This window comes from Misgurnus anguillicaudatus, chromosome 22, assembly GCF_027580225.2.
Source record: "Misgurnus anguillicaudatus chromosome 22, ASM2758022v2, whole genome shotgun sequence".
Classification (NCBI taxonomy): domain Eukaryota; kingdom Metazoa; phylum Chordata; class Actinopteri; order Cypriniformes; family Cobitidae; genus Misgurnus; species Misgurnus anguillicaudatus.
Window position 1 is genome coordinate 24,247,137 of NC_073358.2, and position 15,030 is coordinate 24,262,166.

Genomic DNA, 15,030 nt, shown 5'->3' on the forward strand with positions numbered 1-15,030 from the left:
GTCACGTCCACATTTAAGATAAGAGCGTACGCAGTTTACGAAGGGTTCTGTGCTGTTGTTTGTGGTTTACTGTTTAGCAGCTGGAAGATATAAGACATTTTCTAGGGTAACTGGGAATGTGTTTGTCTGAAAAATGATGGACATATGCATCTCGGATGGCTTCGGGGTGGATCATGGGTTTAATATCATTTTTGGTCGAACTATGCCTTTAAGTAAAGATCATGTTCCATGAAGATATGTTTTTATAATAAATATATCAAAAATGTATTTATTATTAATAATATGTTGCTAAAGACTTTATTTGGACAACTTTAAAGACGATTTTCCCATATTTTGATTTATTTCGCACCCTCAGATTTTCAAAAAGTTGTATATTGGCCAAATATTGTCCTTACAAAACCATACATCAATGGAAAGCTTATTTATTCAGCTTTCAGAGGATGTATAAATTTACATTTCATAAAATTGACCCTTATGACTGGTTTTGTCATAAGTGGCATGGGTATATTTGCAGCAATAGCTAAAAATACATTGTTTGGGTCAAAATTATAATTTTTTTAAGCAAAAATCATTAGGTTATTATTAATAAGATCATGTTCCATGAAGATATTTTTTTTACATCTTTACATCTTACGATAAATATATGTAAAAATGTATTTATCATTAATAATATGTGTCGCTAAAGACTTCATTTGGACAACTTTAAATGCGATTTTCTTAATATTTAGATGTTTTTGCACCCTTAGATTTTTGTATATTGGCCAAATATTGTCCTTACAACCCATACATCAATGGAAAGCTTATTTATTTAGCTTTCAGAGGGTGTATAAATCTCAATTTCATAAAATTGACCCTTATGACATTTGTGTTTTCACATTTATCATGATAACTTTGTTTCCCTTTTACGTAGCTCTTGAAAGCCTGCATGCAAAAATGGCAAAACTTTTCGAACCCTGGATTCTGGTTCTTAACACTGACGACACCAGGTACATTCTCATGTTCTCAGTGGTTATGGTTATTGATTGCCAATGTGACGAGTAATCCTTTAATACCAAGCCTGTCTTGTTGTGTCACAGTCATCCTCGTTGTTCTCCGTGGCTTGAATCAGATGCCACAGCTGCAGCGAGCTTAGTGAGCTTATATGCACAGTTGACGGAGTCTTTACATGAGAAATTCAGAGGTAAACATTGCAGTAATGTGACTCAATTAACTACAACAAAAATGTTCAGCCTTTTCTTCAGTAATAACCATTCGGTAATAACCATGCTCTTTTTGCTGCAGATCGGTTATTGCCAGGACAAAGAGGAGCTCTGTGGCTTCATCTTATGCATTATTGTGAGACGTGCACCTCTCCAAAGATGCCAGAGTACCTGTTGTACACTTATCACACTGAGTACAGTCGTCTGCCATGGAAGGACCTCCATCCAGATCAAACGCTAATGAACCAGTTTTTTAATGTGAGGAACTTGCAAAACTAAAGCCAGACATAGCTTTGATTCAGTTCTTCAGAGGGTCTTATATCTCAGTATTATATATCACCTTCTGGTCAGTTTCGCAAATAATGTAGAAAATATGGTGTTTTTTTAGTCATTATGAAGGAATTGCTGAAATAAGAAAGAGTTTTGGTCATGATTTACTTTCTTTCATGTAACAGAATGTCCAAGCAATTTTTATTGTCTCAAATGGGTCCAGGAGCTCCAAAAATATAATAAATAATAATTTTATAAAAAAAAAAGAATACAAATCTGTGGTTTTCAGGTGGAAAGAGGAAGTCCAAAGAGCTGTTTTCTGTTTATGGGAGAGCTTCTGTGTCAGGTGAATTGGGTCAGTGCACTGAGCGATGCCCTCAGCCCCCATCCGAGCCCCTCCGCTCAGACTATGGTAGTCTCCCTCCTCTACCTAATGGTGTTCCTGGCAAAAGAGGATCTTCCTGTCAACAAACCTGTAAGTGGTCACCTGTCTTTGCTAGCCATCTTCATGGGTGCATATAGATAATAATCTGTCATATTTCTCTTCTCTGCAGGAGGCGTCTGTCCTAAATCTGCTCGGCCAGTCGGTTTCTCTGCCTTGGCACTTGGTGGATTTTCCTTCTTATCAAAATGTCACAAGTTATGTGAGCACACATTACCCAGCATCCCTCGTTCTTAGTCGTGACACTTCTTCACAGCAAGTCATCAAGTTGCTTAGAATGGCCGCTGGATTTGAAACGGCTACGCAGCCTTCAAATCACAAGGTTACATTTTGGTTTATTTTATTGTTTTAAAAAGTGTTTTCATTAAGTTAACAGAAAATGGTGAATATTTTGAACCACATCTTGAGGCCAACATGCACTATGTGTGATGTCATTCGTAGGACATGACTTTAAAGTGCCAAGCCTTCCTTCATCTCATGGTGCAGTTCCTAACCTCTCTGGATCAGAATGGAAACATTAGTCTGGCATCTCTAGAGACGGAAATGGAGAAGTTACTGGAGTACATTGTCATTTTTAACCCTCCTGGTAAGAACACTAGTTAATCAGTATTTGATTGTTATCTCAGCTGGTGATTCAAGAATATTGCATAATATTTTAAAGTGGATATTCCATGACTTTTTCCATGTTTAAGTGCTATAATTTGGTCCAAGAACTTCTATCAACCTAGAAAATGTTAAAAAGATCAACCAAGTAACTTAGTTTTGGTAAACAATTTTCTGCAAGCATGTGAAAAAAATAGGTAATTGAAATTTGGCTCCCCTTGTGATGTCAGAAGGTTGCACTTTCCAACCACGTCACTGCAATTTAGTGCAGAAAGAAAGAGATAGAGAAAAATTTACAGCACAATTAAGTTTCAATTTCATCAAACCACCATTGTTGCAATCAGCGTTTGCATTTCATCAGCTCATTTGCATTTTAAAGGACACACCCAAAATGGCACATTTTTGCACACACTTACAAAGTGTCAATTTTAACATGCTATAATAAATGATCTATATGGTATTTTGAGCTAAAAGTTCACATACATACTCTGGAGACACCAAAGATTTATTTTACATCTTAAAAAAGTCTTGTGAAATGTCCCCTTTGATTAAGTTTATGTTTTGTTTCTGTAAAGCTAACACTGTACACAATTTTTGATTTGTTTCTAAGATCCTTTACGATCTTTAGTACTGATCTTTAGTCAATACTCAATATATCCAGTGGTTTTGATGGTAATGATATAACTTGCATTTTTTTTGGCATTTAGACTGACATTTTTTCCTCCTTCCCATAGTTACATTTCACCATGGTGCTGGGATTACGTTATTAGTGCATTAAAATACAGATATGCACCATACTGTGCATAGCATATAAAATAATGCTAATATTAGATGTAATTTGATTATGCACATGCCCATAACATTTACATTAATGCATTTGGCAGATGCTTTGATCCAAAGCGTCCTCATTCAAGTTACACATTTTATTACACATTCAGTATGTAATCGAACCCATGAACTTCTAGGTGCTAATGCAACGCCTCTTTTATTCAGCTACGGGAACATATAGAAGAATGAAGTAGAAAATTACATTTCAATGTGTTTTATCCTCCATACAGAAACAGATCCCCAGCAGCGCCACATGGCCATCTGCAGTCTGTTTGCTGAGCTGCTGACTGTGCTGAATGAAGCTGGTATCTCTACAGCAGAGGGACTCGGTACTAAACTCCACTCCTGGGTGCAAAAGCGAGCTCGGGGTCCTTTGGTTCTCCCACTTCTAACCGCTGCGTGTAGATGCCTGGCATCAGTGCGTCATATGGCACGCACCACTGAGGCTTGTATTATGTCCTACTTTGCTGATGGTAATAATAGCGTATATTTGTTCTGTACTTTGTTATAGATTTGAATATCCTATTGAGAATTAGTCGTAGTTACAATGTGGTAAACAAAGAGTTAAAAGTAAGAAGTAAAAAGAGTTATAGATAAAAACCTTTATAAATATGGCTTTAAATTCAAAGTAATTAACCCAAAGTGCATTCAAGCTTTAGATGTTATCATTCAAGCATAGCCCAAATGTGCATTCCCTGGGAATCAATCCCATGACCTTGCCATTGTTATAGCGCCATACACCACTAGTGAGCTACAGAAATGTGAGTCAGCCAGTAAGACAAATATCCCAATGTGTTGTGTCTCTTCTCTCAGGTGGATGTGCTGATCAGTATTCTGGTTGGGGACCCATTCTAGTATCTCTGCAAGTTCCTGAGCTGACTGTTGAGGACTTCATCCAGGAAAGCCTGAACCTGGGCAGTTACCTCACCTTGTATGTGTACATCCTTCAGAGGCTGAACTTGGAGCAGACTCTACTCAATGAGAAGAAAATCTTAGTGCTGCTCAACACTTGGATCAACCAGAGCTTCCCCAGGTAATGGGCTGGATTATTGAAAACAAAGTTGGAGAGAATTATATGAGCTCATTAGAAATTGGAAGGATATCTACAACCTGTTTTCTGTTATTGTAGTGGTCCGGCTGATGAGGCAAAGCTGTTTTTGTGGTGGCATAAGGTTTTGGAGCTACTGCAGATCCAGGTGGATCAAGGGGACGCGTGTGACCTTGACACTCTGATTCTGACCTTAATGGCGTTCCAGAACCGTCTGGCCCAGCTTGGTGAGGAAAGACTGAACTCTGGTATCCTGGGTGCCATTGGCCTTGGAAGAAAATCTCCACTTTCTAACAGGTGAGAGAAGTTTTGAGCTTAAATTCAGATTAAGAAAACTTCTAATAAATATTTAAATCCTCAGCTGAAGTACATGGAAGGATTTTGTGCCTCACGAAGTCTGTTATAATTATGCCGTAGGTTTCGCGTTGTTGCACGCAGCATGTCTGCATTTCTGCTAGTCCAGGTGCCCTCAGAAAATCAGCTACGTCTTACTCCAAGCACAGACCTCCAACTCTCAACTAAAGCCCAACAGGTACAGTAAAAGGTTCAAAAGTGTGAAATCTTTAAAGCAACACTAAAGAGTTTTTTTTACCTTAAAATAACGTTTCCAAAAAGTTTCAATCATTCATCCATTTGAAACAGCGTGAACGGCACTTTCACATTCGCTTTGCAGCACTCTATCAGCCAAAACCGCAATAAAGAAGTTTCCAACCGTCTGGTCGCGGTCCTGTAGTTCGAGTGAAAGCTACAAAAACTTGCTTTATGGCAGACCTACAATCCAATCAGAGCCAGCTTTGCTGCAGTTGCTAAATTATTTATGACAGTGGTAATGGACAATTCCGCTTCCAACCTGTAGGGGGAGCAAAGAGCAAAAACTCTTTAGTGTTGCTTTAAAGTAATAGTTCACCCAAAAATGAAAATAATGTAATTTATGACTCGCCCTCATGTCGTTCTAATCTCGTAAGACCTCTGTTTATCTTCAGACACAGTTTAAGATGTTTTAGATTTAGTCCAAGAGCTTGCTGACCCTTCATTGAAAATCTATGTACGGTATACTGTCCATGTCCAGAAAGGTAATGAAAAACTTCATCATGGTAGTCCATGTGACATTGAAAGTACATTTTGGTCTAAAGGTGGCAAATATTGTGACTTTGTTCAGCATTGTCTTCTCTTCCGATTGACGTCCGACGCGGCTGACGTGTTATCTGGTGCCCCCCAGCTGCTTTTTTTGTGCGCCCGAGCTTCGTTTACAATCTGAGGGAGATGCATGCTGTAAGTTTGGGAAAAAAAACTTTCCAAACATGTCGGAGGATAACACTTCAGACGCTTCACTGCAGTCACGTGACTTTAGCAAAATTAATTATGTCACAAGATTTCTCGAGGAGGTGAAATGCTGGCCGTTTCTCAAACAAAAGGCTGCATCCTTTGGAGGTCGCATTTCTAGACTGCATACTTCATAAAGACTGTCTTGTTACAGAATATTAACAATGATAAAGTTTACTATTATATTTAGTTAATCGTAAATTTTTGCATCATCATTATTATGTTATTTTAAAGGTTATTGCTAAATTGGGTTTATTTTTATTACCAAAAATATCAAAATACTTCATTATCAATTAGCAAAATAATTGTTAGGGACAGTCCTTGATTAGTTAAAACATTTAAAAATAATGTGATTTCAGTTTCCTATTCCTTTATTTTATAATTGAGGATTTCTTAAAAAATGTAAAAATCTCTTCTCGTTCTCGTGAACCCAATCTCGTGTCTCGTCTCGTCTCGTAGATTAAGTGTCTCGTCACACCCCTACTTGATGGACATGGACAGTATACTGTACATAGATTTTCAATGAAGGGTCAGCAATCTCTCGGACTAAATCTAAATCATCTTAAACTGTGTTCCGAAGATGAACGGAGGTCTTACGAGTTTGGAACGACATGAGGGAGAGTCATTAATGACATTATTTTCATTTTGGGTGAACTATCCCTTAAACAGTCAAGAATTCAAAATGCTTGTATCTACAATAGCCCAATCTGTATCATTCCCTTGATTCCCCCCAACTGTATCTATGGCATTGTTGTGCACTCTTAAATGATCGCTCTCTGTCTTCAGGCCTTAGCTGTGCTGGAAGCAATGCCCAGTAATAAACAGTATTCAGAGCTGCAGGAGGCTGTGAGTCAGGCCTGCAAGTTCATCAAGTACCCAGATCACTGCTTGCATAAAAGCAACCACCTCTTAACCCTGCTGGTAAACACGCTTTACGCCGATCTTCATTACCTGGACATCATACGTTAGCTGTAAACTAACCACAGGGTCATCGCCAGAAATTCGCCAAAGACCTTCATGAGAGAGATGATATAACGGAGCTCTCTTTGTTGAAAATCTACACAATGAGTGGGCAGCCAGACAGAATCTAGTAACAAAAGGCTTTAGAAATTCTCTGTTAATGGACAGGAAATGGAGGAAAGTTTGATTATAGATAATAATACAGTGGTTATTCCTGAGCTGAACATGAGTTTTAAAAAAAAACTCTTTCTTTCTTGCCGAACAATATCATCTTCGCCCCACTTTTTGTCTCTTTAAAAAGTTTAGGTAATCCTAATCATCAATGTTTCACACTGGCAATACCACACTAGCAAACATGACCACAGAGTTTATGGTCTCAGTGTATTGTAATGCTCATTGTAGTCATTTCTGCAAATGTATACTGGCATGGACACCTGGTGAAGTAAGGTGAAGATAAGTAGGCACAAATTGAGCCCTTTTCTCCAGTGGGCCAAGGATTTTTTGATGCATGTATGAATATAGAGTTTTAAGAAAATCCATGAATCAATCAAAAGTAGTTTTATGCAGTATATAAAATCTGAACACATGCTTCTGTTCAGGTTTACGACAAATATGCTGGCAAATGTACAAAATAGTGACATTTTAAGTTCAGATTCAATCAATTTCTTGTAATTTGCTTTTGTCATAAGTACATTAGTTAAGAGCTCATGCAAATAAACCAGTAATGGCTGGACATTTTACAATTTGGTACATTTTTTCACAATTTAATGACTGAGCCGCTTTCTCACTTTACCCTTTGGTAGGGTCAAGTAAAACGTTTTGATCCGGCCAACAATCCTCAAATTCTGGTTGCTGCTACAGCATGAGATTTGCCTATTAAGTGCACTTAATTTTAAATGTTGATATGCTTGTCAATACAAAACAAAATACCTCCATATAAGAGCATATACAATAGGTACATTACACATTCCTTTCCCCTGTTTAATGTTCTCTGTTTTTCTTTTACATAACACAGCTATTCTTCATTTGTGTAATTATATACATTTTGGATGAACGTTTATGGCTGTATTTGTTTAGATTTTTTAAATTCTAGAATTAATATAATTTCAGTATGAGAAAATTCATTTCTGTGACTGTTTGTTTGTAGCATGCTGGCTAGGAGTTTTGATTGGCTTAAGTTAATAGGTCAGGGCTTTTGGCCATGTATTGCATGCTCTTTAAATTCAGTATATAGGTCAGAGGTCTTTCTCAGAGCATTTCATTGGCTTCCATAATACTTTATGAATATCAAACGTTTTACATTGAAATCATAGTAATCACCTTTTTTAAAATTGGTACAGTCTTCCTAAACAAACAGACATGCTCACAATCTTTCACCACAATCACAAATTACATAAGAAACCAAAATGTACACATTGTCATGTCACTGAGCGTAATGCGAGTTGTTTTTAGAAAGCGGCTTTTAAAAACGAGCACAAGGTTGAGCTATTAAAACAATCTAGAAGTTGTTGTATAAATGTAAACTGGGCAGTCTGGTCTATAATGTTGTATAGAGTTGCCTTAAGATCTGTTTTCAATGTGTTTTCTCTCTTGTGCCATGATTGCTCTTCTGTCATGTACATGAAAATGTAAATGATTACTAAGATCAATACGTGTGTGTGTGCGCAAGTGTGTGGTTTCTTTATATGGTGTTGTCTAAGAGGTACTGTAAATGGAAAGTATGAGATGTCTCCAGCACCAAACAGAATAACACAAATAAAAAAGCTCCATCCCTGAGTTTTCTCATAGTGAATTTCACTTGCATAAAGAGAAATGCACATAGCTTTCATAAGTAGAAAATGTCCATAATTAATGAAATAAACTACATTTGTAGGAGCTCAAAGCTTGCAGCAAATCTGTGTATATGAGGTGAAAATTCATACTTATTTCCCTTAGGACTACAATTAAAAGTAATCAAAATGTCAAGGAACAGTAATTTCTAAGAAAAGGTTAATTTGAATAAAAAAGCCATTTTGAATATGTTACTTGGTCATCTAAAAAAAAACAAAATCATAAAATTTTTTGTTTGGCTTAAATGTCTTAATGCATTCGTGGCTATATTGGCTCTAAATCAATTTCTTTTTGTAAATGGTGACAGATTCACCTACAGTACTAGAAAGTCTATAGGTCAGCCTTATACATGTGACAAGACCACATCCCAGGTTTTGGTGGTTGCCATGGAAAACTCTTCCACTTTAATAGATGGTACAGCAGGCGCTATCAGGGTACCCAGACAGCAGATGGGAGACTCAGATGTGGTGTTTAAGTGTTTTTATGTATATCTGTTTATACTGTCCATCATATCTCGGCCAGAAAGACATACTGTAATGTAATCTGAATATTAGGATGCACAGGATGTCTTTTACCAATCTACATAAAATCATCACTTAACATAAAGAACTTTCTGTGAAAATATAACCTTGATATCTTTATTATTGACTACGGTCATGTCAATAATTAAAATTAAGTTTAAATCAATTATAAAACATTGATTACCAATCTCATAATTATATTAGAATTTTACAAAAAAATAAAAATAAACTGAACAGAAAAGTAAAATATGCATTTGCAAATATATGATTTTATTGGTTGGCATGATATTTCACAAGAGACAATCTGGTACAAAAAATGTATACAAAAAGTTCTGTAGAAGAGCAAAGTCATTCAAAACTCACAAAGACATATCTGAAATTCGCTATAGCAACCAAGCTAAGTTGTCGGATGACGACCTTATGCCAGCTTGTGAAGCTTTGTTCTAATGCAGTGTCATCTAGAATCTGACACTTCTCTTACAATTTATCACATTTCATTACACATTTAATTTTTTATCAATTTATTTGTTCTTCCACAGCACAGCTGAGCAGTTTTCAGGCAATGTTAAAGGAAGTCTAAACAAAAACATTGTTTTCAGAGAATCTAGAAAAATAACACTACATGACTGTCTCTAAAATGTAGTCTCATAATCTAGTTAAGCTTAATTTCAGATTGATTTCGATCTTTGACATGGCCTTACTCGGTTAATGTTAAATCAAGGTTAAGATTCTTTACACTATAGAATGTCTTTATGTAGAAAACATAACTTTAGCTGGATTTTCATTTCCCCCTGATTTAAGGTTTTGATTAGTATTTGGGTTTAGGTATGGACTATTTTTCCATGAATGTTTATAGACCCAAAAAGCTGTTGATCCAGAAACACATTTTACTTGAAAAACAATGAAACTGTTATATGGTGTAGTATACAGTTGAAATTTTTTTCCCTGTTTGTTTACTTTATCCCTCTGGCTTGTGATGCACAAAGATTACCATGTAAACCCATATTGGTTCTGTTTTTTAATGCAACAGGGCTGAAGGGATGTGAGTGTGCCTGAACAGAGTTTAATTAACCTTGTATGATCCCAAATAATAAAAACATTCAAAATACAGCACAGTTTCAACTTTGTTTTATTCCAATTCGATGGCAAAAGAAGATTTGTCTACAGAAAGTGGGCGATGCGCATACATGTATGTTAGCCTTAAAGTAAAGAAATTACATAAAGCATTAGACAATTGGGTAACACTTTACTTCAAAGGGTTCATAAGACTGACATGACATCTTCATAATGATGACATGAAGATAAAAGAGATTTTATGCACATTTAGGACAATTGTCATTAAGTGTCATTTGTTCAATTATGTACACTCACCTAAAGGATTATTAGGAACACCTGTGCAATTTCTCATTAATGCAATTATCTAATCAATAAATTACATGGCAGTTGCTTCAATGCATTTAGGGGTGTGGTCCTGCAAGACAATCTCCTGAACTCAAACTGAATGTCAGAATGGGAAAGAAAGGTGATTTAAGCAATTTTGAGCGTGGTTGTTGGTGCCAGACAGGCCGCTCTTAGTATTTCACAATCTGCTCAGTTACTGGGATTTTCACGCACAACCATTTCTGGAGTTTACTAAGAATGGTGTGAAAAGGGAAAAACATCCAGTATGTGGCAGTCCTGTGGGCGAAAATGCCTTGTTGATGCTAGAGGTCAGAGGAGAATGAGCCGACTGATTCAAGCTGTTAGAAAAGCAACTTTGACTGAAATAACCACTCGTTACAACCGAGGTATGCAGCAAAGCATTTGTGAAGCCACAACATGCACAACCTTGAGACTGATGGGCAACAACAGCAGAAGACCCCACCGGGTACCACTCATCTGCACTACAAATAGGAAAAAGAGGCTACAATTTGCACAAAATTGGACAGTTGAAGATTGGAAAAATGTTGCCTGGTCTGATGAGTCTCAATTTCTGTTGAGACATTCAGATGGTAGAATCAGAATTTGGCGTAATCAGAATGAGAACATGGATCCATCATGCCTTTTTACCACTGTGCAGGCTGGTGGTGGTGGTGTAATGGTGTGGGGGATGTTTTCTTGGCACACTTTAGGCCCCTTAGTGCCATTGGGCATCGTTTAAATGCCACGGCCTACCTGAGCATTATTTCTGACCATGTTCATCCCTTTATGACCACCATGTACCCATCCTCTGATGGCTCCTTCCAGCAGGATAATGCACCATGTCACAAAGCACTTCAAATCATTTCAAATTGGTTTCTTGAACATGACAATGAGTTCACTGTACTAAAATGGCCCCCACAGTCACCAGATCTCAACCCAATAGAGCATCTTTGGGATGTGGTGGAACGGGAGTTTCGTGCCCTGGATGTGCATCCCCCAAATCTCCATCAACTGCAAGATGCTATCCTATCAATATGGGCCAACATTTCTAAAGAATGCTTTCAGCACCTTGTTGAATCAATGCCACGTAGAATTAAAGCAATTCTGAAGGCGAAAGGGGGTCAAACACAGTATTAGTATGGTGTTCCTAATAATCCTTTAGGTGAGTGTAATTTTTAATACAAAGATGACATAGTTTGAATTGTCATAAACATGACATAGCAGAATAATTATAAAACTTAAGAAATTACCTAACTTTATGGTTTAAACATTACATTAAACTGTCATTTAAATGTCATTAAGTGTTAATAAACTGTCAAATAATTGTAAATACCAAAATCAAAATATTATACTTAATTTTATGTATGTGCACAATACATAACAAACTGACAACTAACAGAACTTGTTCTTTTTCACACAGAGGGTTCTGAAAAAAACCTGACAAAGCATTTAATTCATTTAGTTTAATTTAATGTAATTAACTTTGCAGCAAACTGGACCCAACGCTGCATGGCTTAACCCATTATTGTACTGTTTATATTAAATTTTAGGTGAATCGGTCTCCAAATGCAATAAAATATATATTTCTTTATTTTAATTATTATTATTATTATTATTATTGAATGATTGATTTTATTTGTTAAACACATGAAGGAAACTTAAAAAAACATTATGAAGCTGAATATTCATGATGTTGTTATAAAACTATTTGACAGAGTATTAACACTGACTGATATTTTAATGACAAATTATATTTGTACCACTGTAGTTGAGGTCAAGAAAAATATTCATGATGCTGTAATTAAACTATATAAACACTTAATGTCATTTTAATGACAAATTCAATTTGTATCACTGGTAAAATTGGTTAGTTAACTTACGTTTTCTTGGTAATGTCAAGTTGTTATAACAAAGACATCTCAAACAATGTCATCTTTGCATTAGAAATGACATAATTGAACGAATTACACTTAATGACAGTTGTCATATACGTACATAAAATCTCCTTCATGTTCATAGCACATGTCATGTCATGATTATGAATGTGTCATGTCAGTCTTCTAAACGCCTCTTTAAGTAAAGTGTTACCAACAATTGTAAGTTGATAAACATTTGTTTTTGTTACAACCTTTATGTAAGTGATGTTAATGTCCTATAAACAGACTGGTATGTAGTACAAACATAGATCTTATCTCAACTGGTGAAGGTCATGGGTCTGATTTCCACAGAACATACAATATGTTCTGTAGTTGCACTGTAGTTGATCAGGATAAAAGTATAAACTCCAACACTTTTACCTTAGACTAGTAAATGGTGCAGAATATTACAGAAACTATAAATCCAGTGTTGAAAACCATGTAGGCGCTCACACTGCATTGCACTTACATGGGAGATCCTATCTGCAATGCACTAATGAAACACATGACTTATAGGGATTAACTGCCAGTTGTTAGTGATGGATCTCTTTTAATATATTTGCTCATTTTAGATGTGTGATGTCTGAGAGACCTTATTGGGGTATAAAATCTTTTCAAGATTCATTTAAATGTATTGAACAAAAGTTTTAGAGAGTCTTGAAAAGCATTGCAACCCACAAAGCCTCTACTGGCACTGTCAGCATGAGTACTGGATCTGAGTCATCATGCTGTTTTAACACAGAGAGAAACCCATGTGTGTCCTTTACATGGCTCAAAATTTCCACTTGATGTCCACTCCAGTTTGTTGCCATACACGTTGATTTAATATTAGTTTCTATATGAAGTGTGTAGTAAAATGACTTAATTAGTCTGGTATGAACAAGTGATATGAAAATGTATCAAGCTCATAAATTAATAATCTGACTCCTGCTTTCTTGTAAATTTTAATTGTGGGGAAGTCCATCTGCTTATGACTTAACCACCCATTCATCACATAAAGATGTGCTGCTATTAATCTAATCTATTTACTGTATATGTGTGTTTACTACTGTAAAGCACTTGTATTAAAGATAGCAACATCACATCCGTCAGAAGTGCTCATTCATTTTCTGTCTGCCAGAGAGTATTGCTTTAGATTGTGTGTTTTTCTCTAAATTCTGTGAATTCGTAATAACAGAGAAGATTTGAACCATCATTTTAGAACTACACATCAATTAAAGAATTTTAAGTATTTATTAAAGAAATCACTTTTGTAAGATGAGATCAAATGTAAACAATAACAGAGCCATGGTCATCTTAAGAGAGGCAGACGCTCTGTCTAGCTCTTTGTCTAGTTGTCATGGCAACCATTATGGTGTCTGGTGTTGAGGTACATTTTGTGAGTAAAATCTGTTTTCTTTCCCCACTTGAAAGGACATTGACTGTTTTATGACTTTAACGAAATCATACAGGTACACAGGTGCTCTACAGGACAAAAACGTTTTTAAAATACACCTACTTTAAGATGCCACCCCTGCACCACTAGAAATCACTTACTTATATGAGTGGGATTTTATTTATTATGAAATCATTTATTTGTTTAGTCATTAAGGGAGCTGAAGAGGTGGATGGACAGCAGAGGTGCAGACTGCTGGTTGCCACAGAGACACTAATGTAGATCTGGACTCAGTGGGGCTTTTAGGGAACTTAGTTTGGCATTAATTGTCTCCTGACTGACCACCAGTGTCACTTTTTGACCTCTCATATGAAACAAAATAAATGATGCACAGAGGCTTCTCATGCGGTGTTGATGGGGTTAAATAACTATTAGCAGCAGTCACTGCACAAACTGTCACCTGTGGGAGAACACACTAGCTGAGTCACGCATTCATTTAGATTCCTCCTCCACAATGTACACTGGTGACTCAGGTGCACTTGTTCCCAACGGTCCAGCTCTTTAATCCCTCTCTTCATAACTGGCTATTTGAAGAGGTGAGCTAACTTCATAGGAATAACACATGAAGAATGATTATGTGACATTTTACTGAAATAAACTAATATTTATTTAACATCATAATACTTTGTAAAATACTTTAGTTTAAAATATTTTTGAGAGAAAGATAGCCAACTTTTATAGTGATTCATTGAGTGCTCTTATGTCATATTTGTGTCTCCCTACGGACACAATGCATGGAGTAGGCTATGTTAAATAACAGTAATAGCTTACATTCTGTCTCCACTTTTGTTGTTGAAGTACTGAAAAGTTTCACAATTTTTCCATAGCTTTTATTATAAAATTTAATATGATATTTAGCCTCTGTGTAAACATCCATAATGTGTTCCTGTATAGACCGTTTCATTGGGCGCCCGTGCGGTGATGCAATAAGCTTCTGGTCCGAACTTCACTTCTGGTTTCTGTTTGTTTAATGGTCTGACTAGTTGCTGAAACTGAACTCTTAAACAAATACCTCATCGAAAAAAAAAAAAAATGTTGGGTTCCTATATGTAATCTACATGTTGTTTATTTTGCTTGTTATATAAATAAACTACTTTAAAAGGACTTTGTTGTTATTTATTCTTCGCAGAGTTTACCGGAAGTTACGTGATGACCACGAAAACCGCGTGTTTATGTTGTTACTGCTGAAACCGTATATAGCTCAGTGGTAGAGCATCGTGTTTGCAGCCCAAAAGGTCATGAGTTCGATCCCAG

General features: G+C 36.3%; 1 protein-coding gene across 5 annotated transcripts in view; it reads left to right on the plus strand.

Annotated features, from left to right (window-relative positions):
* epg5 (ectopic P-granules autophagy protein 5 homolog (C. elegans)) overlaps positions 1–8,449 on the plus strand; it is a 39,871-nt gene extending 31,422 nt beyond the window's left edge. For all 5 annotated transcript variants that reach the window (XM_055199969.2, XM_055199971.2, XM_055199972.2 and 2 more), the window contains 11 exons: positions 911–986; positions 1,077–1,180; positions 1,282–1,457; positions 1,759–1,944; positions 2,024–2,233; positions 2,353–2,497; positions 3,573–3,815; positions 4,156–4,375; positions 4,472–4,687; positions 4,808–4,922; positions 6,500–8,449. In XM_055199969.2, coding sequence (XP_055055944.2) covers positions 911–986; positions 1,077–1,180; positions 1,282–1,457; positions 1,759–1,944; positions 2,024–2,233; positions 2,353–2,497; positions 3,573–3,815; positions 4,156–4,375; positions 4,472–4,687; positions 4,808–4,922; positions 6,500–6,682 — 1,874 coding nt within the window. In that variant the 3' untranslated portion in view covers positions 6,683–8,449. The remainder of the gene's footprint in view (positions 1–910; positions 987–1,076; positions 1,181–1,281; positions 1,458–1,758; positions 1,945–2,023; positions 2,234–2,352; positions 2,498–3,572; positions 3,816–4,155; positions 4,376–4,471; positions 4,688–4,807; positions 4,923–6,499) is intronic.
* The last annotated feature ends 6,581 nt before the right edge of the window (positions 8,450–15,030 follow it).